Below are 27,912 nucleotides of genomic sequence, written 5' to 3'. Positions count from 1 at the left end.
GGTACACGCAAGCCTCCATCTTGGGCATCCCAAGCTGAGGCGAAAGGGCAGCAGCTATATACACACTGATTCAAAAACAACAACAAGCGGGCTCGGAAACCAAAACAAAGAAAGAAAAAAAAAATTGGCAATTTGCCGAGATGTAACTTTTCCCCTCAAGCCAACTGAACACAATCGCATCAGTGAAGAAGAGAAGGTAACAAAATGGGAAAGAAAGACACCGACTGGTCGTGGAGGCTCTGTTAACGACTGTTTGCACAGTCAGCTTGACTGGATCGAGATTTCTGAGGAATTGACAGGTGACAAAGCCAAACGGTGAGTGGGACTCCGTGCTATGCTTCGTGACAGATGGCTGCTGTGTTATTTCTGTTCATAACATGCGCTCGCGTAAAGTGGAATCGCATGCTCGTGTTCATACGTGATGGCATCTTCGTCGTGCATCCCCCCCGTCATGGTGGTCGTTGCTTGCTGTGTTGTGCTCACCTCAGTATCCTCTGCTATTCTGATGCTCAGGCTTCGGGCGAGTGTCAGCCTCTCTTACTTACTTTTCTCTTGTTAGAAAGAGACCCAATGCGACGTGCAGCCACAGGTTGTGAGAGTCCCGGTAGTCTGCGGATTTATTTTGTGCTGGTAACATGTCAGTATTTTTGCTGAATACACCTGAGGCCTTTCCTCGTGGAGTATTGCATTAATCTGTAATAATATAGCAAATAATCCAGCTTTAAGTATATATATATATATATATATATATATATATATATATATATATATGTCCACCAAATAGAATAAAATAAATATTAATTTATTTACCTTAATATATACCCTCCTCCTGGTTGAAATTATTACAGATATTATGTTTAATTTCCAGAATCTTAAAAAGGATCTGCTCATGAATTGTTTATTAGCCCGTGACCCATAGGGCAAACCATGTAGCCTGCTTGAGTCACTGTCAGCCACTGCATGACAAAGCCTCTGCAGTTTTAACTTTGCCCCTAGTAAAACACAGCTAGGGCAATGTTCTTCAGTGGTGGCACACAGTTGAGTCAGACAGTGCCAAGGTCGAGTTACAGTTTCAGCTGAACTCACATTTATGTTTTAATGTCAGTCAGGTGGCATGGTGATTGTGTTTTTTTTATATATATATTGAAAATGTACACAGTAAGATACTGATTGAATTCAGTGGTCCCCACTTTGGGAATAGGACAAAGAACAGGTGTCAAAATAGATACATTTTAGGGGTTGTGTGATGATGCATATTCAGCACTATCAAGAATTTCATATGTGTCTTATTCTGTAATGAAGTAATCAAACTCTTTTATTCCCTACAGTAGAATATAGAGTATACTGGTTTTATATCTTATGCCTCTCTATTTATCAGGCAGACTGTAGTAAAGATGCTGAGATTTTACCCACAGGAACGTTAAGGGGGGCATGATATAGAGAATTTGTAGATTGGCTAAGAAATCGTTTCTCAGAAATGTGGTTGGGTTGCCAAGTCAAACATTTGATACCGCTCCAGCTGTTGCCATCTGAGATGTGTGGATTAGCTCTAACATTATGTTGGCCAGTCAAAGCCTCTGGTTTTCAGGAATTTTCCAAATCAATAAACAAATGTTGTCTTAGTTTAGACAAGGTGTTTGCATGGAGGCAAAAGGCGCTGTACTAGACATGGAGAGGATTTCTGTTGAAGAAGATGATGATCAATGTGCAGGTGAGGAGCAGACAGGGAGTTGCTGGGTCAAGGAAGTGAGACAGGGAGAGAGTGTCTCTGTCTAGACAATGAACTGCCTCGGTTAATACACAAGATGTGCTAAGATGTGTGTCTGAGTGAATGCGTGTTTGTGAGGTGGTATTGCTTCTTTGCTGTAGGTCTGAGTGTCCCTGTGCAATGAAAGGGAAGCACTTTCAGATGGACAATGAATCACACAGGTACTGTGGTTGCGAGGTGATTAATGGTCTCTATCAAGAAATGCTAAAATCCACTGTCTGTACTTCTAAGTGTACATTTGTATAGTTTTGTTCCTGTAAATACACAGGACCATATTATCTGTTACTTACCTTTACTTAAGTATTATACTGTGAGAAATGAATGACAAACAGGACTACACCAATCATAAATCAAGCCAAGTGACAGAACTCTAAACATGATTTGCAAATCCAAAGATGCATGCCGAAAGCCTTCTATGCAGGTCTCTCGAGTAAAGTGAAGGATATTGTAAGTAATATTTATTTCAGCTATCCTTTAAAGGTCACATTCAGCTGACAAGTCCTCAATGACCATTGTTATTCAGGTGCGATGCTCCAGTGATTGGATTTATGGTTGAACTTGCCCTACTTTATTAAACCTTGTCAGACTGATTCATCTATATTTTAGACATTTATTGTATATGACATGCATCTAAAGTAAATATGAATGGATGTCAAAAAAGTAAAGGGCAAAGTTGCAGTGTTCAGGAAATAACAAGCTCTGAAGCTATATCTTCTAATCAAGGAGCACGCCAAAGAACAACTGTGACATGCAGGCCGAGATTTGTGGGATGTGAAACAAAAATGATTGGGTTAATAAATGACAATCCTTTTCATTTTTTTCCTGTTCTTGTCTCTTTTTTTTCTGCACAGGTTCAGATCACGCCAGAATGGGCACGAAGAACTTTGTCGTTTTTCTCCTGGTCCTCTTTCTTTGTCTAGAGGTAGGATTTACCAAAGAAAAAGGAACAAAGAAAGGAAAGAAGAAAGGGAAACATGTTTACTGTCCATCGTAAGTACAGTGTGGAATAAATAACATCATGCTGTCATATTGGCCTCTGGGGTGGTGATTACATATATAAGCTTGATTGGTCCACATACAGTAAAGCCCATACATTTTGCTTGTGTACAAATCAAAAAAAAAAAAGGAGAGTACGTTTTTTGTTTTAAATCTGTTTTTGGTTCTATTGGATTGGTTTTAGTCAGTGGATTGGTAAGTGGTTCAGCCAACACAAATTTATTTATTTGTACATCTCAGAATTGCTTAATTTCACTGGATTCTCAAGCCACTGGTCTCAGAACTCAAAAAAATGCACAACACTGTCATCATTACCACCATGTGCCATGACTGACTGACGTTGACCGAGGCTGGATGCTGTCCAAGCTGTGGCTGCAACCTTGTATGTCCTTGGATGTCTATGAGAGGACCATCTGATTTGACTGTTCTTGGTGGAAATTCAACTGGACAGAGGTACTGAGATGAGGCACTCCGACCTCTACTTGTTCCATTCTTATGGCAGCACCCCCCCCGGTTGCTGTTTCATCAAGATAATGCCTGGAGCACGAGCATATGCAAACACTTCCTTGGACAGCATTTATATGTCTCCTACTAAACATACCTGGAAAGTGCTGGGTAAACATGTTCATCTGAGGCGGCCACAGCCAGTGACCAGACACTTACACAGATGGCTGACTGGTTGCATCACATCCAGAGGATTATTAAACATCTTGCATATACATACATGTTATAGTGTTGGGCTATTAAATTTATTTACACCACAAACTTGCATATATTTTTGACTAGTATATTTCTGACCATTTGGTAAACAAAATGGTTATTATACTTAAGTAGAGCAATGGTGCGGTAGTTTGCACTGTCACCACATAGCTAGAAGGTTCTCAGTTTGAACCTACTGGCCAGCTGGTGCCTTTCTGTGTGGAGTTTTAATGTTCTCCTTTGCCTGCGTGGGTTTTCACTCCCCAGCTCACTGACCCTGATTAGGCCGAGCAGTTAAGAGAATGGATGGATGGACATTACAGTGATTTTTTCCCCCCTTTTGGTGGCTAAAGGATCTTTAGGGGTCAAGGATTCCTCTTTGTGGGAAAAAAAACATGTCAGTTCAGCGCTGAGCTGAAGCATGAGTTTGTCAATTTTACACTTTATGGATCTTACTTTCCAGTCTTTTCGCCATACACGTGAAGCAGATCTCAAGTCATTATTGCCTCTTTAATACACTCCAATAGGTCATTCTCAGGTCATGGGTTAAACTATAGAAGTAAATACTGTGCATGCCTCACAAAAGGAATTTAACTTAGTTATATCCTGCAGGCTGTTCGAGGGTGCATGAGTTGTGTGTAATGTAGAGCTGCACTATCTTCTTCCTTAAATGGTAACAAATGGCTCTACAATGAAAAGTCTTGAAATGCGGGATAAACTGTTTGATGTAGTCCAAGAATTGGCAAGTGTAAGCTGTACGACATGCTTTGTGTTTAATGCTGCAGATGCCTTTGTGGATCAACTAAACCACTCGGTTCCAGCTTAGCTCTTGTGCTTGAGGTTGTCAGAAAGGTCTCTTAAAAAGGTGGAGGGGGGGTTAGTGGATGGGAATTGTGTTTCACTTTGATCAGGGGAACATATACACACTGCTGTGGAGCACTTTAACTTATCCTCAGTGCATGATAAGGTTTACATAATGATATGTAAAGAGCTTTGGGAAGGGGGAATTCTTTGGCAGGAGAATTCATTGCCACCCAGGAGGAGGCTTTCTGTGTCTCCTTTCTCTGTTGCCAGATCTCCTCCTCATCCTCATCATTAGTCAAGCTCAGAAAACAAATTATGTTTGACTGATTGACTTCACATCGTTAATGTCTTCGCCACTCTCTGCTATGGTGGTGATATTCTTCTGAAAGCTGTTGTGTTTTTACAGTTTTGTAGGAAGATTTAAAGTTGGCTTGAACAAAAATAAATACATAGCACAAAAATAAAACTTTCTTTAGAAGCACAAATGCTTTATTTATGCTTAAACATTTATAAGTGAAAAATAAATGTCAGTACATCCTAAGCTGTTCTGTGTTTCTTCTTCAGTAACATATTTTTGTATGAAAATGCATTAAGATGGTAAATATCTCAAAATTCAGCATGTTGAGAAATGTCTTCCATTATCCCAAGGGATCTTGTCAACTTCCTCAGTTATAATCTGGAAACATCCCATAATAGCAGCACATTTCATTTCTAAACAATGTGTCACTCTAACATTTCCTCGGTGGTCCAAATCTTAAAAGCCAATTTAATCCCAGACTGGTAGCTCTCCCAGGTTATAGTTTAATCAAAGAGTATACAGAGTAGAAGTGAGTGCACTGTGCACTCTGTCTGTTCATCTGCCAGGAATTTGACCCGCTAATGTAATCGTGCCTTAAGTTCTCTCCCTGTCTTTTTTATTTGCAGACAGCTGTCATCTGAGGATCTGGCCCGAGTCCCTGCAAATTCAACCAGCAACATCTTGAACAGGTTACTGATCAGCTACGATCCCAGAATAAGGCCCAACTTCAAAGGCGAGCTTTTTGCTCTTTATCTGTTTCTGTCTCGTTTTAATTTACATTCTAGGTGCAGCGCTGTCACGCTAATTAAAGAAACACGTGCGTGTGTGCCTCCAGATTTCGTCTAAGAGTTTAATCCTGGAAGTAGGAATGCAGAGACATTAACCAAAGTGCATTCCCTTGCAAATGTAACTTATGGTAAAAGACAGTTAGAGAAGGCTTGTGTTCTTGAGTTGACTTCTTAAAGATACTGCAGCATGGGCAGATTTTAATAGACACTCTTACATAGAACAAATCAATCAGATTCATGCAAATCAGTGAAACGAGCTTACAGGGAAAAAAAAAAAAGAAAAACAGCTGGAACACAACACGGAGCTAAAAATTCGATTCACTAATCTCTTAATTTGTTCTCGCGGTCATACTTTGCTGTGTTGTTAATAAGAGTGATGTGTTTTTCACTCTTAGAAATTAAAGCATACCTTATCTTTCACGCTCATGCAGTCATTTTTCTCTGCTCACAAAGCATCCATCTTCAGTGTTTATAGTGGACTGTACATATCACACTGCTGGGAGTACTATGCTTCAGTCTCACAGAAACAGCCATGAAAATAACAAAGAGGTGGCTGGTGGCCTCTCTGGCTGACTGATAGTCTCCTCAGTCTTGAGGTGGATCTGTAGTTTCCTTCCTCTGGCACTTGGCACCAGGAGCTGCATCCGAGTCTCAACGTTTGATGTGTAGCGAGCCGACTTAGCGCTCTCCCTCACTCTCTGCGACTGACCCAGCAGCCAAACATCTGCTCTTGATTTCAGGGTGGGCTGAAAGCTCCTAGTCCATTAACATCCACATCATAATCTCCCAAATTAACAACTAAACTACACCTTATACATTACTTTGCCCAAAGCTGTGAAATTGCAAGCTGCTTTTATGGATCCTACAGAGAACTTTAATGCAACACCAAAATTGCTTTTGAATATTAATTTGTTTGACTTGTTGCATTAATGCAAAGAAGATGTGAACTCTATAATGCCTCCATATTATGCATTAATTTTGTGACTTGCATGGTAGAATTTATCCAGTGAAACTCATGAGTCTCAAGTAAACAACTCAAAGGAAATAATTTATTCAAAGCAATGTGAGCGGTCGACATTCTTCAAGAATTTTATTAGTTTATGCAAAAGGCTGAGTGGGGAGAGGTGCCAGTGTACAGTAAATGAGTGTTAGCTCGGTAAGGAGATGATTTCAAGAAGAGATTTTTAATACATAGCAATATTGGGCCTTTCACAGATCCCAAGCAGCAATATAATCAGTTAGGTACTATATGCGTTGGTTTAGAAATGCATGCACAGGGATTTACAGAACAAATTTATGGTAAACTGTAAGCACAGTGGTAAAACGGTATCATAGCAAAGCAGTTATTGAACACAGCGGATAAAATTCCCAAAATTACAATGGTTTTTTTCCTCTTTCTAAATCCAGGAATTCCTGTGGAGGATAGAGTGAACATTTTCATCAACAGCTTTGGCTCAATCCAAGAAACGACCATGGTAAGGATGTGCTACAGCATTTCGAAAGTATTGGTGATCGATACTTCTGCCAATCACAAGCACTGAATCAGGGCTGAAAACTGCTTTGGCCAACAAATTTTCTGGAGAATTCATGAGCATGTTTTCTCGACGGTATCAGAACATTTAGCAGTGAATCATTATGAAGACTGGGGTTTGCATGCCTCATTTATCTGATGGCTTAATTGCTGATAAAGAGATGCAGTCTGAATACTAATTACCAGATTAAACTCAAGGACAACGCCGGGTCGACTCTTGATCACGTAGAAAGCAATAAATGAAAAGTTCCTGTTTCTAATAACTCTGGCTCACCTGTTGCTTTTGTTTAAGAAGTGTAATTATACACACACACACACACACACACACACACACACACACACACACACACACACACACACACACACACACAACATATGAATGTCAGAAATGACCAAAATCTTTATTTTCATTAGTCAAGCTCTGAAAACTTTATTCCCTCATGTAGCATATAATGTGTTTTACTACAAAAAAAGACCCTTATTCCCACTCTAAGAAATCATGGTTGTTTTGGGTGGTTCATTAAGGTTAATCTGATAAAACATCAAAATTTGACATTTTTCTATGGGAGTACAATCAAAATAAAAATTTAAACTTCAAAGTTTATATGAGGTTCCTGAGATATATAGTGTGTAAATGACTTTCTTTCACAAGTTTAGCAGACAAAACTGTGTACAATGTTTGTGTGTGTGGCAGCCAACGTGCAATTCATGCTGGCTGCCTCACACACACATGGCGTGAATGATCCTATTTTAGTTATAGAACATAAAGTTAGATCCATAATTTTTTGGACAGAGAAATGTGTTTTGTTTTGTTTTTTTCTCTTTAAATTTGCCTCTGTACACCACCACAGTGGATCTTAAATCAAATATGTGATTTAAATGTAACACACGGTTAGGTTGCATGGCTGGCAGGGGTGGGTCCAAATGCAGGATGCATGAGACAAACTAAAGTTTTAAAGCAGCTTTAGTGCTGAAACAAAAACACTTGGAAACTGATGCACACTCAGCAGGCACAGTACACAGAGGACACAACAATGAACAGAAGAAACCTGAGGGCTTAAATACACACAAGGTAATTGGGAGCGTGGCGACAGCAGGGAACAACAGGTGAACCAAATGAAACTAATAACACAAAGGAAGCAAAACCAAACACAAAGCACAGGGAACACAGGACTGTCAAAATAAAACAGGAAGTGACACGCAGACTTGACAGAACACGAGGAAAAGAATACACAAGAGACAAGGGACAAAGACAAAGAGACAACCAGACACCTGAACACAGAGCTGCGGGAAGGACAACACAGGGAGCAGGGATTTAATATAAATACCAGAAACTAATAAGACCTTCAACCTAAAATAAACTAAGAATGGAAACCATATGAACACTAAAACACAGGACTCTCAAATTAAAACAGAACTTAAAGAAACATAACACAAAATGCTGGGCATGAGGCCCAGGACCATGACAAGTGCAGACTTTATTCCAAAGAGGTTTACAAAATGTTTGCGTTAACTCTTAAGAAATACATTCTTTTTATAGATAATCCCCATTTTCAGAGGCTCAAAATGAATTGGACAAACAAACGTAATTGTAAATAGAAGGATTTTTTAAATAATTGGATAAAATCCTTTACAGTCAATGACCGCCTGAAGTCTAGAATCTATGGACATCACCGCATGCTGTGTTTCCATCCTTGAGCTGCTCTGCAGCCACCTTCAGCTGCTGCTTGTTTACATGTCTTTCTGCATTCAGTTTTGTATTTAATAACTCAAAAGCATGTTCCAATAGGCTGAAATGAGGGGACTGACTTGACCATTCAAGAATAAATAATTTGAGTCATTATCCATCTGCACTGTGAGAGGCTGTCTGATCAGCTTTGCAGCATTGGCCTTAATCTGAGCACACTTAAGGATTCAGCCAGCTACTTCTATCAGCAGTCACATCATCAATAAACGCTAAAGGCCTGGTTCAACTGGCAGCCATACGTGCTCGTGCTATAACACTGCCTCCACCATGTTTGACAGATAATGTGTTATGCTTTGGCTCATAAGCTGTTTCTCTACTTCTCTTCCATCATTTTGGTGCAACTTAATCTTGGTTTCATCTGTCCAAAGATTGTTTTCTGAGCCGCACAAGCTCTTTCAGACTAATCTGGCCTTCTTCTTTGTGAGTCTAACCTGTGGTTTGTACTAGTGGTGGGCGGATCGATCCAAAATATCGATATTATCGATACAACGCTGGTATTGATATCGAACAATACTAACATGATATGATCGATACTTTAGTTTGTTCATCTGTAAATTCAGTGCATTGCTCCTGTTTATCAGAGAGCAGATATATCTGTGCAAACACAGGTCCTCTCATGGAGGCACTCTTTGCTCCGCCCCCTCCTTCCTGCACTGCTGTGATTAGTTGTCTGTGGTCACGTGACTCAGCAATCATGTCGGCTGGAGTGAGTGAGAAAGGGGAGTGTCACGCAGATGTACTTTATAGCTGGAAATGAAAACATCGTAAACAATGATGCGTTTTTCTCTACTGTGGAAACACCATGGACTTATTTAAAAAGGTGAAAGAGCTCTGTGCACTAAATCACCAGATTAACGGTTTGCTCTGGCATTAATCATGTGTCCTTTTTAACAACAGTGTTGCCTTTTACTGGCATATTTTTTAATGTTTTTATGTGATAATGAATCAGGAGTAGGTGGCATTCATAGGGATCATTTTCTGTGGAAGAGTCATGTGATGCGTGAAAGGCCTCTTTTAGATTGATTAGATGCTGCCAACACCACCCTTTCATGTTAACCTGTAGGCCAAACCTGCTATTAACTAACTTAACCGGTTAACTTAAGTTGATAACCACTGTTTATCCTGATCGCCAGTGTTAGGCTAAGTTAATCCAGATAACCGAAAGATACCCTGCATATGTTGAACTCGCTTCCTAGTGCAGGTCCCTGGTTTCCAAAGAAAATCCAGTTTCAGAATACATGAAAAGCTGAAAGGTGTGTTTTATTGTGTTAACTAATTATTGTGGAAAGTAAAGATTGAAGTAATTGAGTAATTTAGTGGCCATTAAAATGTGTTCAGATTTGGCAAAGTGATGATGATTCATGTCATAAATCATGACACACTGCTCTCCCCTACATAAGCAGCCTTTATAAGTTAAAAGTATTGGTATCGGTATTGGTATCGGCAATACTGGCCCTGTATTTACTTGTATCGGCTCGATACCAAAATTTGCAGTATCGCACACCACTAGTTTGTACCTTGTTGTCTCTTGACTGTAGACTCAGACAATGACATGGCTACCTTCTCGAGGCCTTTTTAGGACTCATAGTTAAAATTAACTATAAAATAAAAATTAAATACTTTGAATCAGCTTCAGACACTATGCTGCTCCATTTTTCATAAAATATTGAGGGAGCAGGTTTCACATGGCCATCAAACTGCTTGTCAGTTAAGTGTGAGCCACTTAAAATGGGGGACTGTGTATAAAAAAGCAGTTCATGCAAAACTTTTGTAAACCCTTAACTGTATTGCAATCCTTAGTCTTCACAAGAAACAACCAAATGTCCAAGAATGATCAATGTTCAGCAGGGTTACGTATTCCATTATGCTCATTTTTATGAGTCATGGCACTCTGAACAAAGTCTTGGATAATATATCCTGGGGTTGGCACTGCATGAAAATCTACCACATGGGGAAAAATTGGCAGCAGATAAGTAGTGTGTATTTGCTTATAAAATATTCCAGGGGAGGGTTTCACTCTATTATAGACCATTTAGGATGATAAGTGGAAAATTCTTGCAACTCAAAGTATACAGAGACAGTAGAAGAAAAGGAACAGATGAGGAGTAAACAAACCATACGAAAAGAAAAGAAGAGTAATGAAGAGAAATACTGACACAAGATCAGAAAGAAGATGGGCAAAAACCAAAGACTTACAGTAGAAACAAGAAAAACAGACTGCAAGGGAAAAAAAAAATCAACCAGTGGCACAAAGTGTGAAAGGTAGACATGATGTTAGGGAGAGAGAATGACTAACTTAAAGTGATATTGATGCATGAAAAAAAATTAAATCAGATCATTAAAAGGGATGAGGGGTTTGAGGGGTGAAAAAGAATAAGACAGAGGAAGGGAGAATAAAATATAAATATAAAGTGTGATGAAAGCAGAAGAATATTGATTAGAGGGAATAATCTAAATAAAGAGAGACCATAACAGTAAAGAAAAAAAAAGAGAGGATTGAGAAAGAGAGAATAAGAGCCAATAAATAGAAAGTGGAAGAAAAAAAAGCACAAATGGTAGCTTCTGTTTTCCTTTTTCTCCCTGGACACCCCCAAAAAATGCAGTGACTGAACGAAAGTGTGGAAGGTTTGAAACAAATCCAGCAGGAGGAAGAAGAGACAGCTGGTCACCTCTCCCCTCAATTTTTCACTCTGTGGGGTATCTGATCCCAGGAAAACTTCTTTCATTATTCACACCTCCCTCCACCAAACACCACCAAACAGCCACTCTATTTAACACACCTATTTTCACATTATGATTATAGTCCTTAGAAAAGAATGACTAATTTGATCTGGAGATGGAATAAATTGTAGTGATTTTTTTTTTTTACTGCTTCTCAGCTTTAGTTTTCCTCAGCAAGTGGTTGTGTTAAATCTCTCTGGAATCGAATGCTGTTCTGGCAGCTTGATTGCGAGCCAGTAGGAAGATATATTTCCTTGTCTGGTTTTTAGAAAAGCAAATGGTGTGGGAATTGGCCTGTGTCTCCCTTAGACAGAGAAGAGCCAGCAGAAGCTATTTGTGTTGTAGCTTGAGGACTAGTTGGACACTGGTGTCTTAAATTTGGTTTTATAGAAATGACAGCTTACTTTCTAAAATAAGATATGAAAAGCTTGATTGCAAGGTTCCCCTTTCAGAGGAAAATAATGCATCGTCTGGGCTGCTGCTGAACTGTTTATGTCAAATTCTGACCCTGCCATCCGAATGTCACAGCAGACATTGAAACTCATCAGACTAGGCAACAATCTTCTATTGTCCAGGATTGGTGTGCAAATTGCAGCCTCAGATTCCTGTTCTTAGCTGACAGGTGTGGCACCTGATGTGATCGTCTGCTGTTGTAACACATCTTCTTCGAGGTTTGACATGATGTGCATCCATTTATTCTGCGTACTGATGTATGCAGAATAACATGCATCAAGAGGTTATTTCAGTTACTGTTGCCTTCCTGTCAGCTGGAAGCAGTCTTTCCATTCTCCTCTGATCTCTGGCATCAACACTGCATTTTCACGCAGAGATCGTCAGCTCACTGGATTATTTTTTTCTCTCTGTTTCGGACCATTCTCTGTAAACCATAGAGATGGCTGTGTGGGAAATTCCCTGTAGATCAGCAGTTTCTTAAATACTCAGACAAACCCGTTTGGCACCACAACAATCTTGCCACCTTCAGATTCACTGAAATCACCTTTCTTCCACATTTTGATGGTCGGTTTGAACTTCAGCAGGTCGTTTTAACCATGTTTATATGCCTAAATGCACTGATTTACTTCCATGTCAGTGGCTTATTAAATATTTGCATTAATGAGATGTTGAACAGGTGTACCTAATGAATTGGCTGGCAAGTGTATACATGCTGATGAAGAGCAGGCCTCGTTAATTTAAATTATTTTTTTGGATACATAAAGGCCACGTCCCCTCAAAAAAAATCCACCAATTAGCTGGTTTTGGCTTAGCATCACTTTCCAACTGTGGACTGACTCAGATAATAATAATATCTATGTTCACCAGCAACATAGGTGCCAAGCTACGCAGCTGCAGGAAGCTTTTGTTGCACTGTGAGAGAAGTGAGGGATTTCATGATGTACTGTGTCATCATCATATCAGAATTTCTGATATAATTATTTATGTTGGCACAAACCTGGTGCATTCCTGTCGTCTATAAACACATATATTCTGTTTCCATCAATTTAATTGTTGTACTTTGATATTTTTTTCTTTAAATTATAACAGTAGATTCACATGTGGCAAAACGGAGTTGTTAAAAATGTTATCATGGTCTCTCATTGACTTTACTTTAGAGTTAAACAAGCTGCCATGACAAATAACAATAATCCAAATAGTAATATAGTTTAAGGCAATAAAAAAGGAAGAACAAAAGGGGAGAGTATCAGTTTAAGGCTTATTTCTTAAGAGTGAGCACACACAGCGCTGACATATCGACAGGTTTATTTGACATACCATCTATCTTCAGCTTCAGCTTAATAGTTCACCTGCTCCCAGAGCAGCTTGAGGCCCACCATCAATGTGTGCACAAAGACGTGTCCCAGAGTTGACTGTGATACTTTCCCACTAGCAGGAATGTGGGCATTTTACTAATATGTGCACTAATGAGGTACTTGCTGTTGCTGTGTTGATAACATTTGATCCTTGGGTTGTGCGGTTTCTCGCATGTTTGCATTCAAAGACATCATGCTGCAGATGTCAACTGTCACTCTGCACTTTAAGTAATCTATATGTTATTATCCATTATTCCAACAGATTTATGAGGGTTAAAATTGTTCTGTTACACTTTTTAAGGCATCTCCTTCATTGCCACAGACAATGCATTTCTGTACCCCCCCTCTTAAAGCTTCAGAAAATGTTAATGGAAAAATTAGCATATACTTTATTTTATTCCATTTAGAGAATTTGCCTTTGGGGCATCAATTATTCTGAAAGCACCCAAATTGTGTCCAGTGGAGTTTACGTGGAACTAACATTAACTATGTTTGTACTTGTCTGGTGTTAAACCTAACAGGATTACAGAGTCAACATTTTCTTGCGGCAACGCTGGAATGACCCCAGGCTGAAGCTGCCAGAGGACTTCAAGTCCGATTCGCTCACTGTTGATCCCAAGATGTTCAAATGTCTCTGGAAACCTGACCTCTTCTTCGCTAATGAAAAGAGCGCTAACTTTCATGATGTTACCCAGGAAAACATTCTGCTCTTCATCTTCCGTAATGGAGATGTCCTTATCAGTATGAGGTAATTTATTTAGTTTTTCTTTAAAAAGTGTTTTTAATTGAAGTACTTGTAATGCTGTTGTAGTCTTTTTTTTTCCAGTCTTGTGTAATTGAGTGAAAGTAATCACTTCAATTATGTTGGTGTTTTATAACGTACATCTGGGGTTAAGCACAGTGGTAATATGCCTACAGTTTGAAACAAAGTAATATCAAACTTCTTCTCTCTGTTTTGGGTATACTTGACTGTAAGTACAGATTTTAGCAAACTATCTAGCCGTTAGGGATTGTTGCATTTCTAGCTGTTCAATGACAAGCACGCAACACCTCAGACAACTTGGCTCTAATGCAGGAAAAGCAAATTTTTCAAGATAAACTTGGTGACAGCTGAGTAGCATTCTGTTATTTCCTGTCTTGTTTTGCCTTATCTAGTGACTGAGAACGCATCCATGGAAGATACCGACTTATCAGCAAACAAGATCGTAAAACTTGCAAAAATGTATCACAAACTGGAAACCAACACATTTCAACAGACACAACTTTTACTTTGAAGATAAACAGTCTCCATTTCTGGTTTGCAGTGCACTCTTTACATTTTCACTACACTTGGAGAGTGGTTGACGAGTGTTTGCAGACAAGTTGGAGTCTTCCATGCACACTACAGGCAATAGCAATCTGCTAGCAACCAAAGCAATCGCAAAGAGGTTTTCAGTGCAGCACCGTATACCTCTTTGCTACCAGTTTGCTGACTGATCTCTAGGCCTGTGTGACTGGGGCCTTATATTGTTACATACAGTACACAGCAGCACCATTTGTTTAGCCATCTATCAATATTAATACTTTGGCAGACTAATGATGACTCTGGAACTGGCACCAATTTGATACCAGTCATCAGTACCCATTTCTAAGTTGTGATGCTGTGTCCCTTGAGGGCTGTATTTCTGGCTAGAGCAGCAGTTCACCATTAAGGACGTCATATTCTAAGTGGTCTTTTTAGTCACTGCTACAGCTTTTATGTCAAGTAAAAAACAATCACCTCTTGCCACTATTTAGACCAAAACAACCCCCCCTGAACAAAAAGCTGACTAATATGATATAATGTCAGACTGAATTAATGTAGCGTCAACTTTAATAGTGACAAAATGACTATTTAGTGTTCTCAATACCAGGCTACATAAAAATAGAGAAATTATGTTATGTAGCTGTGGGCACATCTGTAAACAAGACTAAGCACATTAAATAATTTATGATCCAGTTGCATGGGACTATTACCTGTAGTGCTTCCAATGCACTCATTTGTGTCCATGCACTGATATACTGCAATTTCAGGCCTGTGTGTTATATTTCAGTCTATGGTGGAAATATTTTTTTCATGTTTTCAGGGCTTCTTTGCTTTTTTATGACATATTTTTCAATAATTGAGTGTGAAAAACCTAAATCTCAAAATATAAAACTGTTCACATGCATAACATGTGGTGAAACAAAGAGGTGTGCGCCGCCTTTCACCCTGCAGCAAATGGCATAAACTCCAGGCCTACCTGCAGCAGTGAACTGGATAAGCAGTTAAGGGAGTGGACGGACTTCACCTTCAAAGGGACTCCCTATAAACTGGTTGAGGCTACTGAGGTTTTATTTACCTCCAGGGATAATTGTCTGTGTGTTTGCATGTTCAATTTTATTCCATGTTAATCCATCACTCAGAAAAGAGACTTTAGGTTAAACCCTTAAATCCAATGAGATCTGGAGGAATTACTCAACATATGCAAAAAAATTAAGTGCATACAGTAACAGATACAATATATACAATAAAGCAGTGTATAAATGAAAAAAGAATAAAATCTTTATCCTCCTCCAGGTTGTCCATCACCCTTTCTTGTCCACTGGATCTGACCTTATTCCCCATGGACACACAAAAGTGTAAAATGCAACTTGAAAGCTGTAAGTGTTCCTAAATTAATGCCATTTTAAAGTGTCTCATCAGTTTATACGTGTGCCTGTTGATATTTTAGAGATTCAGTATTTATGAGTTGGAAATATATGTGTTGGTTTTGTAAAGTAGTTGGTTGTGGGGTAAATGAGAGCTTTTTGCTTGTGTTCAGCAGCCAATTTCAGTGGCGAACACTTAGTGAAGTCGAATAAATCATCATATTTTAGGGTTGTCTGAGAGTTTCACAGCTAATTGAGCTTGACTTGTGTTTACTGCATCTTGTTTACAAAGCAGTTTAGACTTAAATAAGCAACATAACTTACAGTAAAGCCATTCCCCTCTAATGCCAAACCTGACTGCTGAGATGCAGCACTTTCTGCAGGTCTTCATGCGTTTAGTTTTACATAAATTTGAACTATGTTTATTTCAAGGGTGATAAGAACAGCAAATGGACTGTGTTTGTTTGACTTTTTTGTATCTCTGTATCTGTGCACTTGTGTTTTCCAGTTGGTTATACAACAGATGACCTGCAGTTCATGTGGCAGACAGGAGACCCTGTGCAAATGGATGCTATTGCTCTGCCACAGTTTGATATCAGACAAGAAGATATTACTTATGGAAACTGCACCAAATACTATGCAGGAACAGGTACTGTCCTTGTCATAAATCTGTTTAAAGCCCTTTCAAATAAGAAATTTACAGAAATGTTTGTTTGAAAAAGAAAAAGTAAAAATCTTCATAATACTCCTTATAGTTTGAACTAGTCAAAGAGGATAGTTATCCTCAGCTGACAGTAATAAATGCACAGCAGAGTTATGAATGCGTATATAGAACTGGTAAACTTACTTTATTCTGCATAATATCTAGTGACACTTCTGTGGGTTCTGTTTAACTGTGAGTATTGTTTCAATTTAATTCAATTCAGTTCAATCACAGACAATCACTTTAAACAGTCATTTGAAGGTGTTTTGTTCAGTAAATTAACCAAGATTTTTCTGAGTGTGTTTTACAAAATAATTTTGATTTTAGCCTCACATGACCAAATGGAAACAAAGTCAGGTGTAGAGCTGCACATTTATTATCAGAACAAACTATAAGCCTAAACAAATATAAATAATTTAAAATATAATCCAGAATAAAAGCAAAATGTTGGTTGGTTCAGCTAAAGCAGGAATGAAAGTTACCAAAAAAAAAAATGGTTTAAGTGGCCCAAAAGAAAAATAATTCACACTTGTTACTTGGCTTACTTACAAATTTCATTTGAAGTTATTTAAAGTGTAAATCTGCAGTAGGATTATATTGCTATACAAATATAAAGTAATAAAATGGTTTGCTGTCTTGAAATACAGGGGTTGGACAATGAAACTGAAACACCTGTCATTTTAGTGTGGGAGGTTTCATGGCTAAATTGGACCAGCCTGGTGGCCAATCTTCATTAATTGCACATTGCACCAGTAAGAGCAGAGTGTGAAGGTTCAATTAGCAGGGTAAGAGCACAGTTTTGCTCAAAATATTGCAATGCACACAACATTATGGGTGACATACCAGAGTTCAAAAGAGGATAGATTGTTGGTACACGTCTTGCTGGTGCATCTGTGACCAAGACAGCAAGTCTTTGTGATGTATCAAGAGCCACGGTATCCAGGGTAATGTCAGCATACCACCAAGAAGGACGAACCACATCCAACAGGATTAACTGTGGATGCAAGAGGAAGCTGTTTGAAAGGGATGTTCGGGTGCTAACCCGGATTGTATCCAAAAGACATAAAACCACGGCTGCCCAAATCACGGCAGAATTAAATGTGCACCTTAACTCTCCTGTTTCCACCAAAACTGTCCATCAGGAGCTCCACAGGGTCAATATACACGGCCAGGCTGCTATAGCCAAACCTTTGGTCACTCGTGCCAGTGCCAAACGTCGGTTTCAGTGGTGCAAGGAGCGCAAATCTTGGGCTGTGGACAATGTGAAACATGTATTGTTCTCTGATGAGTCCACCTTTACTGTTTTCCCCACATCCGGGAGAGTTACGGTGTGGAGAAGCCCCAAAGAAGCGTACCACCCAGACTGTTACATGCCCAGAGTGAAGCATGGGGGTGGATCAGTGATGGTTTGGACTGCCATATCATGGCATTCCCTTGGCCCAATACTTGTGCTAGATGGGCGCGTCACTGCCAAGGACTACCGAACCATTCTGGAGGACCATGTGCATCCAATGGTTCAAACATTGTATCCTGAAGGCGGTGCCGTGTATCAGGATGACAATGCACCAATACACACAGCAAGACTGGTGAAAGATTGGTTTGATGAACATGAAAGTGAAGTTGAACATCTCCCATGGCCTGCACAGTCACCAGATCTAAATATTATTGAGCCACTTTGGGGTGTTTTGGAGGAGCGAGTCAGGAAACGTTTTCCTCCACCAGCATCACGTCGTGACCAGGCCACTATCCTGCAAGAAGAATGGCTTAAACTCCCTCTGACCACTGTGCAGGACTTGTATATGTCATTCCCAAGACGAATTGACGCTGTATTGGTGGCAAAAGGAGGCCCTACACCATACTAATAAATTATTGTGGTCTAAAACCAGGTGTTTCAGTTTCATTGTCCAACCCCTGTATGTTTGAAGCTAGCAGATTAGGTGTGCAGCATAAGTTATCGTGACAGTGTACCCCACTAAGAAGTGAACCACCTTTGTGAAACTGAAAACACAGGGTTCCTAAATACTGCATTATATCACAGGCGTCAGCACCCTTGTGTGCAATTCTGCAATCCTTACTGTACGTAATATTGTTGATAAGAGTTTTCCTATTTTTCAAATCTATGTCTACACACCAGCAAATAAACTTTACAGGTAGCAGGCAGCTACAGTTGCCATTTTTCCAGGCTGCTAGAAGAGCTAAGAATACTATTCCTTTAATAAAAAGAAGCAAAACTGCAAAAAAAAAAAAAAAATTCTAGCAGTGCATTATATACTTATTCAGACTTATATGAGTACAAAATGAATTCTCAATGAAATGGAAAAACCTCTATCAGCCAACAGAGCTGGTCTGACCTCAGCGCTCTCGCACTTGGGAGGCACACTGCTGGCGATGAGTCAGGCTTTTAACTGGTTGCCATGGCTACCTGGCCAGACACAAAGATCACCTCTGTCTACAACTGGTTCAAGCCTGCTTGGCGACACAGGCGGCCCTTATATGCTGTATAAAAGCTCCAGAGATCCCTGAGCTAGTTAAATATTACTTCAGCCCACCCACTCCGCCATCCCATTGGACCGACTAACTAGCCTCTACATTCAGCAACAAAGTGCTCCTGGGAAAGGTCTGAATCTTATGGATTTTTATTCCTCCTGCTTACTAATGATGGCTGCACTTCCAACAGAAATGAGTGAGTGAGAAACAGATCATTTCTGAGTAGGAATGTATACAGTACCAGAAAATGGGGCGCCAGGGTGGCTCAGCAGGCAACCATGTACGCCACATGGCAGTCTGGGCTCAAGTCTGACCTGTGGCCCTTTGCTGTGTGTCTTCCCCCATCGCTCTCTCTCTCTCTCCCACTTTCCTGTTGCTCTTCACTGTACACTATCTAATAAAGGCCAAAGGCCCAGAGAAAATGGAAGTGCCAATCCACTAACAATCATAACTCACAGCGTTTGATAGAGGGCAGTTTCAGGCATCCTGCACAGTTGGCACATTCACAGCTGGAAGCAGTATTTTCTGATGTGCTGCCCCGACTGCTCAAATGGGTCTCAGCTTTAACAAAGTTAGATGAAATTATGTTAAAGTCCTTATGCCTATTTGCCCTTGTCTTTTCTTTTGCATTTTCCATGACAAATGATACACACAGCTGCAGTTGGCTTTCTGCTTGAGCCAAGTGCATAAAGAGCTTACCCTGGCTTCTACCTTTCCTCCTAATGCCTAATTTTATAGACCATTCAGTAAAGCACCAGTTCTCTCACCTGCTCAGTTTCAATTAAGGTCCTGGATGTTCTGAGGACCACCTTCCTGCCAAAATACACAAACATTTAATTTTTTTTCTTATTGATCGTGAAACTACTATTAGTTATAGCCTCTAATCAACTTTGCCTTCTAGGAAAACTTCTTATAGTGTCCTCTCTCTGAATTGGAACACATTGATCTTGCGCATGACGGCACTGTCTGCCATCACGCACATTCCCACAATATCTGTTTCTCATTTTTATTTAACACTTCAGCTATGTTTTGATTAAATCATGTTTTGATATGTGACCATTGTCTCCGCTGTCATGCAGGGTACTACACGTGTGTAGAGGTTATCTTTACCCTAAGGCGACAGGTTGGCTTCTACATGATGGGTGTCTACGCCCCTACGCTGCTCATCGTGGTCCTTTCCTGGCTGTCCTTCTGGATAAACCCTGATGCAAGTGCTGCCAGGGTTCCTTTGGGTATGGATTATTTGATAAGTTCCACCATCTTTTAGTGACCTTTACCAGTACGCATTATCTGTAAAATGTTTCCATCTAGGGTTAAGTGCGTAATTTGACGTTAGGTCAAAAAGAGTAATGGGTGAGAGTGGAATTTTTAGTGAAGTATTAGACATTAAAACTTGTGTCTAAAAGGATTTCTATTGGGCAAAATTCTGTTGTATATAATAGAAACCACTCTAAAGTATTTGGATGCTTTTAGGGATTGCTGACATCATCCATCACTTTGACACCATGAAGGACTTCTCTGTCGAGGATGGTGACACTGGCCATCGTTTTTCTGTATGTGATAAATCACTGAATATAGCTGTAATTGACAGATGGGACCCATGGAGCAAGAACCCTTGTCCACTGTAAACTAAATACACAGGAATCTGGGCCGGGAACTTAAACCCATTTTAAAGTGCAATAACCGCCCCCTTTGCTGGTTGGTCAGCGCAAAAGAGACCGAGATTATGACTAATGGTCATAACTTTGGTTTCTCTGGGTCATTATGCTTAAAATCTAAAATATTCATCTACTGAAGCTAGTTCTTCCTATAAATAGTAAATTGATAAAATTACTTTTGGTAAGTTTTGGCTTATTGTTGGAGACAAGTGCAGGTACTTGTGTTTCTGGTAAATTGTTCTGTTATCCCGTGTAGTCAACAAGGTGTTACTGAAACAGTGGGAATTCAGAAGCTGCTTGAGCTGGCCAACGAGGCACACCGGATCCCCGTTAACCAAAGTAATGAAAGGTTGTGCTGAAGTGTACGGGTGCTGTTTTTTTTCTTTTTTTCCAAATCAGAGAAGCACACATTGTGTTTAGCCCGAAGGAGGTCCAGCTAGATTACAAGAGTGCTAGAACAAGCCCCGAGGGGATGTTTACAAGGATAGTCCAAGACTGGTAGTACTTAGATTATAGTGTGTCTTTGTGTATGCACTGCATAAATCACAGGACCCAGATGAGCAATATCTAGTTACCTTCTTTTTTTATAGTATTGATTGTCGGCACAGTTTGTCTTTCACTGAGGACTGTGTGGTGGAAAAGGGAACTAGGTTGATATACTCTAAATAATGGAATCACTGGCTGATAAAAAGTCTTCAGTTCTTCATTTTCATGCATTTCCTCAGCTAAAACCCACTCTTCTCATAGCATCTTTATATTTAAATTTCTTTGTCATGTCCTGCATTTCCATTTGTCCTGTGTCGCCAGTTAGTGGATGTCTTCACGATACCTGGAATCCAAACTTCTGACTGTACTGTATGTCTGCGTCTTACAGATAATTATACATTATCTTTCCTATATACAGTGTAGATGCTAATACTACACTCTACACATACTACACTTTTCAGAATTGAGACAGCATTTGTAAATCTTGTGCTGGCTAGAAAAAAAGTCTCTCCACTTTGCTGTCCCCCTCCCCCTTCATAATTTAACCTGTGGGTGATATGTCAGTGTCACCCACATACAATGTCACACTGGCACCTCTCTGTGTGTGTTCAGGGCTGCACAGATGAGATAATCCATTGTTATCCCACTTCAGTCTTCCACTGCTTCCTTTTCTCCATCCTCCCTCCAGTTGTTTATCACCACTTTCATTCCATCATCACTTCAACTCCTCCTGGAAGCCTCCTCTGACTTCTCTCTAAATGGGATCAGTCCAGGTCAGTTAGCACCCAGGTGTGGGAATACTTTCATTTATAGCTCCTTGCTGTGTGTGTGTGTGTGTGTGTGTGTGTGTGTGTGTGTGTGTGTGTGTGTGTGTGTGTGTGTGTGTGTGTGTGTGTGTGTGTGTGTGTGTGTGTGTGCGTTTTAACATGAATGTGTGTTTGAATGTCGGTGTACGTGTTCATATGCTGAATGCATCCATGCGCTCATTGTGATGTGTGTGTTTTAGGTATAAACAGCATGTTTTCTTTCTGCATAGGGAGTGTGAACAAATGTATTAGTGTAAATTGCTTTACCATAACAGAAATGCTCTGTACAGTATGTTGCACCTGTTTTTTCCTCTCACATCTTTATTTTGTACAAGAAGTGTGTCACTGGTGAGCAAGACAAACTATTTCAGCGTCGCCAGCTTTAACGTTCCCCTCTGTTCGTTGGTAATAGGCGGGCTTGCAGCATTCTCTCATTAAAGTTTATTCCAGTGAGAAAGAAGCAATTTGTTTAGAAATCCTGAACCCAGTATGAACCTTCTCTTGATGAGTGACCAATATGAGACCTGGAGGCAAAACCTAGGAACCATTTATATGTATTTATTGTCTCCCTGATGCAACATAAGTGTTTGAAAAAAGTGAGTGAAACTCTTTGTTGGTGGTTAGAACCCCCTCCAAGACTGCCTGTAATTATTTCAGCTATAACCTGAAAGAGTGCTTTGGTGCTTTGCAGGGGGAATCTCTAAGCTGAAATCCTGTTGGCTATCAGAGATAAAAATGATTTAGAATATTATTTCATTAAAGGCTGTGTTGGAGATGACCTAATAAAAGAGGCAACCATAATCATAAAATATTTTGTGCAGATGAGTATATTAATTAACTTGAAATCTTTTGTTCAATAAATAAAGATTAAATGTATCAAGTTCTCTCCCTCAGCAGTAGGTTAATCAAATGCTTTACCTCTGTGCAAATACATATTGTGGTTATACAGGAAGTAATGCCTTACAGTATGTCTCGAGTACTGGCAGTTTTTGCAGGGACCAAAATGTACCCATATCTCCAAATATCAAAAAAATGCCAATTTTTATTAATGCCTCATAACTCTGGCAGCGGTTGTATCCGATCTCCTCTGACTTTGCTGACTGACAAGGTTTCTTGTTATACCTGTCCATACAGGCATCCTCTCAGTGCTCTCATTGTCCTCTGAGTGCACCTCCTTGGCCTCGGAGCTGCCTAAAGTGTCCTACGTCAAGGCTATCGACATCTGGCTCATCGCTTGCCTGCTGTTTGGTTTCGCCTCGCTGGTGGAGTACGCCGTGGTTCAAGTGATGCTCAACAGCCCGAAGCGCATCGAGGCTGAGAAGGCAAAGATAGCATCCAAAGAGAAGGCTGCGGGAAAGAGCCCCGCCGCACGGAACAACACGGTCAATGGAACCGGAGGGACGCCACTTCATGTCAGCACTTTGCATGTCAGTATATTCACTTTGATCATTTGAGTGTGTCTGTTTGTGTCTTTGTATCACCATTAATGTAGTCTTATTTTATAACAGGGTCATACAAAGACTGTTGCTTGCATACAAATAAAAAGAGGAATGAGTAGAAAAAAAGTGGACAGCCAACACTGACATCGCTTTAACTATTACATGTCATATATTTATCTTTATGGTGAATTTTTTTGATAACCTGAAAGGTTGTTAATTGGCAGAGAGACACCTGGTGAAAGGGTCCCAAGAATGCAGCTATTCACAAAGCCTATCCAATAAACTGTATGTAACAGTCTCATAGGCAGCCAAATGTTGTTATTCAGTCTCTTTATGGGGGTTGGTGCTTACACCTCCAGTTTCTCAGTAATATTCATTTAGCCATGAGAAGAGCCAGAATAAATACTTTTTTCTTTTTTTTTTTTTACAAAGGAAGAGAAGTCAGAGTCTTGAAGTGCAGTTGTTGAACATAAGATAACCAGTCTTTTCTTTAAGACTACAAAATAATCTCTTGAATATTAATCCACCAGTCTTTGAGAGTGGTTCAAGCCCATACAGTAGCACATGTAGCCCCTAATACCCCACACCAAGAGCAGTAGCTTCCATCTATATAACTGTTGTGGTGTCCAGAGCCACCTATGTATTAGTTTCAGTTGCCTAAATTTTATTTAGCCTTATTGCAACAGACCATATGTGAACTGTTGCAATAACAGTTTGCATATGGTCTAACTGGACCTATTCAAATCAAAACACACCAGAAGACACATGCTTTGCAGATGCTGCTCAGACTAATGTAATATACTAATTTCAGTCCAAGTGAGATCTTTCCTCATGATCATCAACAGCATTTACTCTTCCAGAGTTTAAATTTTGCATATATACAATATGATTGCAGTGTCACCATTTCTCCCATTTCTCACTTGTCTTCTGTCTGCATCTGTTTTCATCTTAAAAAAAAAAAAGACAATGCCAAATATCTTTCAAAAGAAGGAGAAACAGGAACTTTTTTGCTTCTATTTCAGAAATTGTTGACCTATTTTTTATTTTTAATTTGGCCACAATGGAAGTTGTTAAAGCAATATGACTTTGCTGCTACAGAGAAAGAACAAAGTTGTGTTGATATAACAAAGGCTAAAAATTCACTGGGTTTGTAACCTTTGATTTTTTTTTTTGCTTTATCCACTCGTATATGTATTTATTTTTTGCTAAAAATATTTGGACGTGGAGATGAAAACCAAAACAGCTTTAAATTGCCTGAAACCCTAATGAGCCTAAATATCATCCACTGAGATAGCATTGAGGGTATTTGTGTTATGCGTGACTTGATTTCAGTTGCATGTTGCCTAATGAGAGCACAGACTCTTGTGTAATCGATAATGATCATATCCATAAGGACCTCTTTGCATTTTGATGCCTGAGTTAATCACCAAAACATTTCAGTGATTATGCATTTCTGTTGAGTGAGTGCACAGTGTTGGATACCTTTGTGTGTGTGTGTGTGTGTGTGTGTGTGTGTGTAGGTATATTTTATATATATATATATATATATATATATATATATATATATCGTTTTTTTTTATGCAACTCCCCACCCACATTAACAACTAGATCCATCCCATAGTAATAGTAAGGCACTGAAAATAGTGAAATCCAGTCATCTTGGTGAGGACGTCTGACACTTATATGCACATGCAGGATGTTGCATGGGTCTTCCAATTGTTTGCCTAATTGAAATGAATTTATTTCTGAGTCTATGGTAGTCTGAACCACATTTGGTCTGAGAGGATTACATTATTCCATTGAGGTTTAATAGGTTTTCTTGTCAAAACCGAATCAAAATAATGAAGCTTTAATGAGCTTAATGACTTCAGTGGGTAAGCATCCTTAGTCTGATTAGATCCTGTTCACCCTGCAGGCCCTCAGGGAAGTCGATGAAAGGGATTTTTTTGGATGACGTTAACTTAAATCCTCCTGCAGATTGTTTTGTATAAGCACAGGTTGTGATAGCATGTAGAGGCTGTAGAGGGGTAACAAGAATCTAGATGAGAGAACAGCCATATTAGGCAACATTTTAGAGCACAAAGTGAGTCTAGTTTTGGCTCCAAAGATATATTTTTTTTCCTCTTAAAATAGCAGAAGCTTTGATTTAGCAGCAGACTTCGGTCCGAGCTTCGGGATCAAACAGCTCTTTTACATCATTTTCAAAGTGTAGTCTGTTTTCAATTGAGTCCAGCTATCTGAAATAGCCTCATTTCAATGTTCCTTTTAGTTTAGAGAAAACCTCCATGCAGAGTAGATGTGACATCATAGCTACTGTACAGAGACGGACCATTTTTTAATGTGTCAAACAGCAGTGAAAAGAAGTGTGGCATTCAGTTACCTTTTGGCACTGTAAGATATTTGAAAAATGGCACAGTCAAAAAAAGTTTCTACATGCCGTGTTGTCCCATTTGATTCACAGGAAAGAGCAAAGGGCAAACTGGACAACATTTTTGAATAGTAAAAAATCGGAGTTCTACGCCTACTTCTTCCAGTCTTAGTCTGATACAGTTCAATTCCAGCCTGCCAGGGAGCAGAAAAATGCATGTGTCCATATTTGTGTCAGAATATCCTTAGTCAGCAGTGGCTGCCATCTGTGGTCCTACGTGATGTGGTTCAGTTCAGTTAGCTGCATAATTTGTTGGACAGAGACACATTTTTTGTAGTTTTGCCTCTGTGTGCCGCCACAGTGGGTTTTAAATCAAACAATCAAAATGTGATTGAAGTGCAGACTTTCAGCTTTAATTTAAGGGGTTTTACAGCAACTTTACATTAACTGTTTAAGAATTACAGTCGTCATTTTCAGAGGCTCCAAATTAATCAAATAATTGACTGACAAGCAGTTTCGTGGCCAGGCCTGTTCCCTTGTAATTTCATAATAGACATGCGTGAGGACAGATGTGCAGAGCACTAAAGTAACAGATGAGTTCTGTCTGCTCTGACAGCTTAACTTTGGTCAACATGGCAAAAGTGCCCCAGTGTGAACTTTGCAACTACCCATCTTTATTTAATTGTTACTATAGTACAGAATAATGCAGTAGTGGTATGGTGTAAATGGAGTAAGGTTTTAAATCAACTGAAGAACCTGCTGTACAGGTGGAATAGTCTTTGTAGTACCACTAATAAAACTATAAGCCTTTGCAGACTGCACAGTTGGTCTGTTGCTCAGTCAACCAGTTTTGAACCACTTTGCTGTGGCTGCTCTGCCTTAGGGGCTGCCCGCGGTGCTTTCGGAATATTACTTTAATCTTATCGTAGCTCATGTGTTTCACACAGATTAATGTATTTACAGTGAAACGATGCAGAATCCAATAATCAATTCGCTCTGTCCTTGTGCTTTTCTCTGGATTCCAGGTGGCTGAAACCCGCTGCAAGAAGGTGTGCACCTCTAAATCAGACCTGAGGACCAATGATTTCAGCATTGTGGGCTCACTCCCTCGGGACTTTGAACTGTCAAACTTTGACTGCTACGGGAAACCCATCGATACTGGCACTGGTCTTGGCAAATCCCAAGCAAAGAACAACAAGAAACCTCCTCCTCCAAAACCAGTTATCCCCTCTGCTGCCAAAAGAATTGACCTGTACTCCAGAGCTCTCTTCCCGTTCTCCTTCCTCTTCTTTAATGTGATTTACTGGTCCATATACTTGTGATTATCTTTAAATGATCTTGTATTATTAACGTCCCATCTCACTGTCATGAGTTTCTTAATTATCAAAATAAACTTGAAGAAATGTGAAACCTACCCATACAAAATTATCTCTGAGAAGCTACTCTATATCATTAGAATTATTATATTTATCTTCATTAAAAAAAAGACCATGGTCACCATTTGTGTTTAAAAAATGATTCCAAATCAGTCTTTCTTATCTTTCCTAAAATGGATATATAAAGTCTTATAGTGAAAAGCTTTATTTATTGATAGTGGTACTTGTGAGAGTAATACAGGATGTGACGGATGGTGTGCAAACAAATCCACAAAGACTGATTAAGAAATGAACTGAAGATGCACAGATCTGTTGGTGATGCTATTTGATTTATTTATTTATTGATTGATTTTTTTTTTTTTTTGCCCTTGCCCAGTGGGAGTATGCTTGCAAGTTTAATAAGTTAAAGCATTTAATTTAAGCTTCTATGCAAAGTGTAACAATGTAATTACCTTGCATGTTAAAAAAATAATGCATGTATATGAAAGCAAAGCATAAATATATATGAAATATATATTTATTAAATTTCTTTAATATTATTATGATTTGCTCTTGAGAAGATATGTGGCTGTGAAACACTCCTGTTCCTGTTCAGATGGCCATGTGACACTGCCACTCCTCCAGCAAATGTAACATTTGACACCTTTAATGTTTGTAAATGGGTCGCTCGTGAGCTGTGACCACGTGTTTGTGAAATACACGAGCAAAGGAAAATAAACGAACAAGCAACTTTTCACCAATTTAATGTGATTAAAGAAAACAGAAAATTTTAAATCAAGA

At 39.4% G+C, this 27,912-nt stretch overlaps 1 protein-coding gene across 2 annotated transcripts; it reads left to right on the top strand.

Moving 5' to 3' along the window:
- Window positions 1-27,912, top strand: LOC115787401 (glycine receptor subunit beta). 2 transcript variants are annotated; one of them, XM_030740092.1, is made up of 10 exons: window positions 1-315; window positions 2,620-2,758; window positions 5,192-5,298; window positions 6,761-6,828; window positions 13,682-13,908; window positions 15,739-15,821; window positions 16,318-16,458; window positions 20,079-20,231; window positions 23,084-23,376; window positions 26,782-27,078. In XM_030740092.1, the coding sequence occupies exons 2-10, from the start codon at window positions 2,637-2,639 to the stop codon at window positions 27,076-27,078; spliced, it is 1,491 nt and encodes a 496-aa protein (XP_030595952.1). In that variant the 5' UTR covers window positions 1-315; window positions 2,620-2,636. The 2 variants fall into 2 exon arrangements, with proteins under 2 accessions (XP_030595952.1, XP_030595953.1); XM_030740093.1 differs by lacking the exon at window positions 1-315 and having other exon boundaries at window positions 2,637-2,758; window positions 26,782-27,912.

Source organism: Archocentrus centrarchus, chromosome 10 (assembly GCF_007364275.1).
Source record: "Archocentrus centrarchus isolate MPI-CPG fArcCen1 chromosome 10, fArcCen1, whole genome shotgun sequence".
In the NCBI taxonomy this organism is placed as follows: Eukaryota; Metazoa; Chordata; class Actinopteri; order Cichliformes; family Cichlidae; genus Archocentrus; species Archocentrus centrarchus.
This window is presented reverse-complemented; position numbering and strand designations above follow the sequence as displayed.

Excerpts from the sequence above, each read along its gene's own strand:
- LOC115787401 (XM_030740093.1), top strand. The coding sequence starts at position 2,637 with ATGGGCACGAAGAACTTTGTCGTTTTTCTCCTGGTCCTCTTTCTTTGT. Across the intron at positions 2,759-5,191 it reads AAACATGTTTACTGTCCATC|ACAGCTGTCATCTGAGGATC; the intron begins GTAAGTACAGTG and ends TTTTATTTGCAG. Across the intron at positions 5,299-6,760 it reads AATAAGGCCCAACTTCAAAG|GAATTCCTGTGGAGGATAGA; the intron begins GCGAGCTTTTTG and ends TTCTAAATCCAG.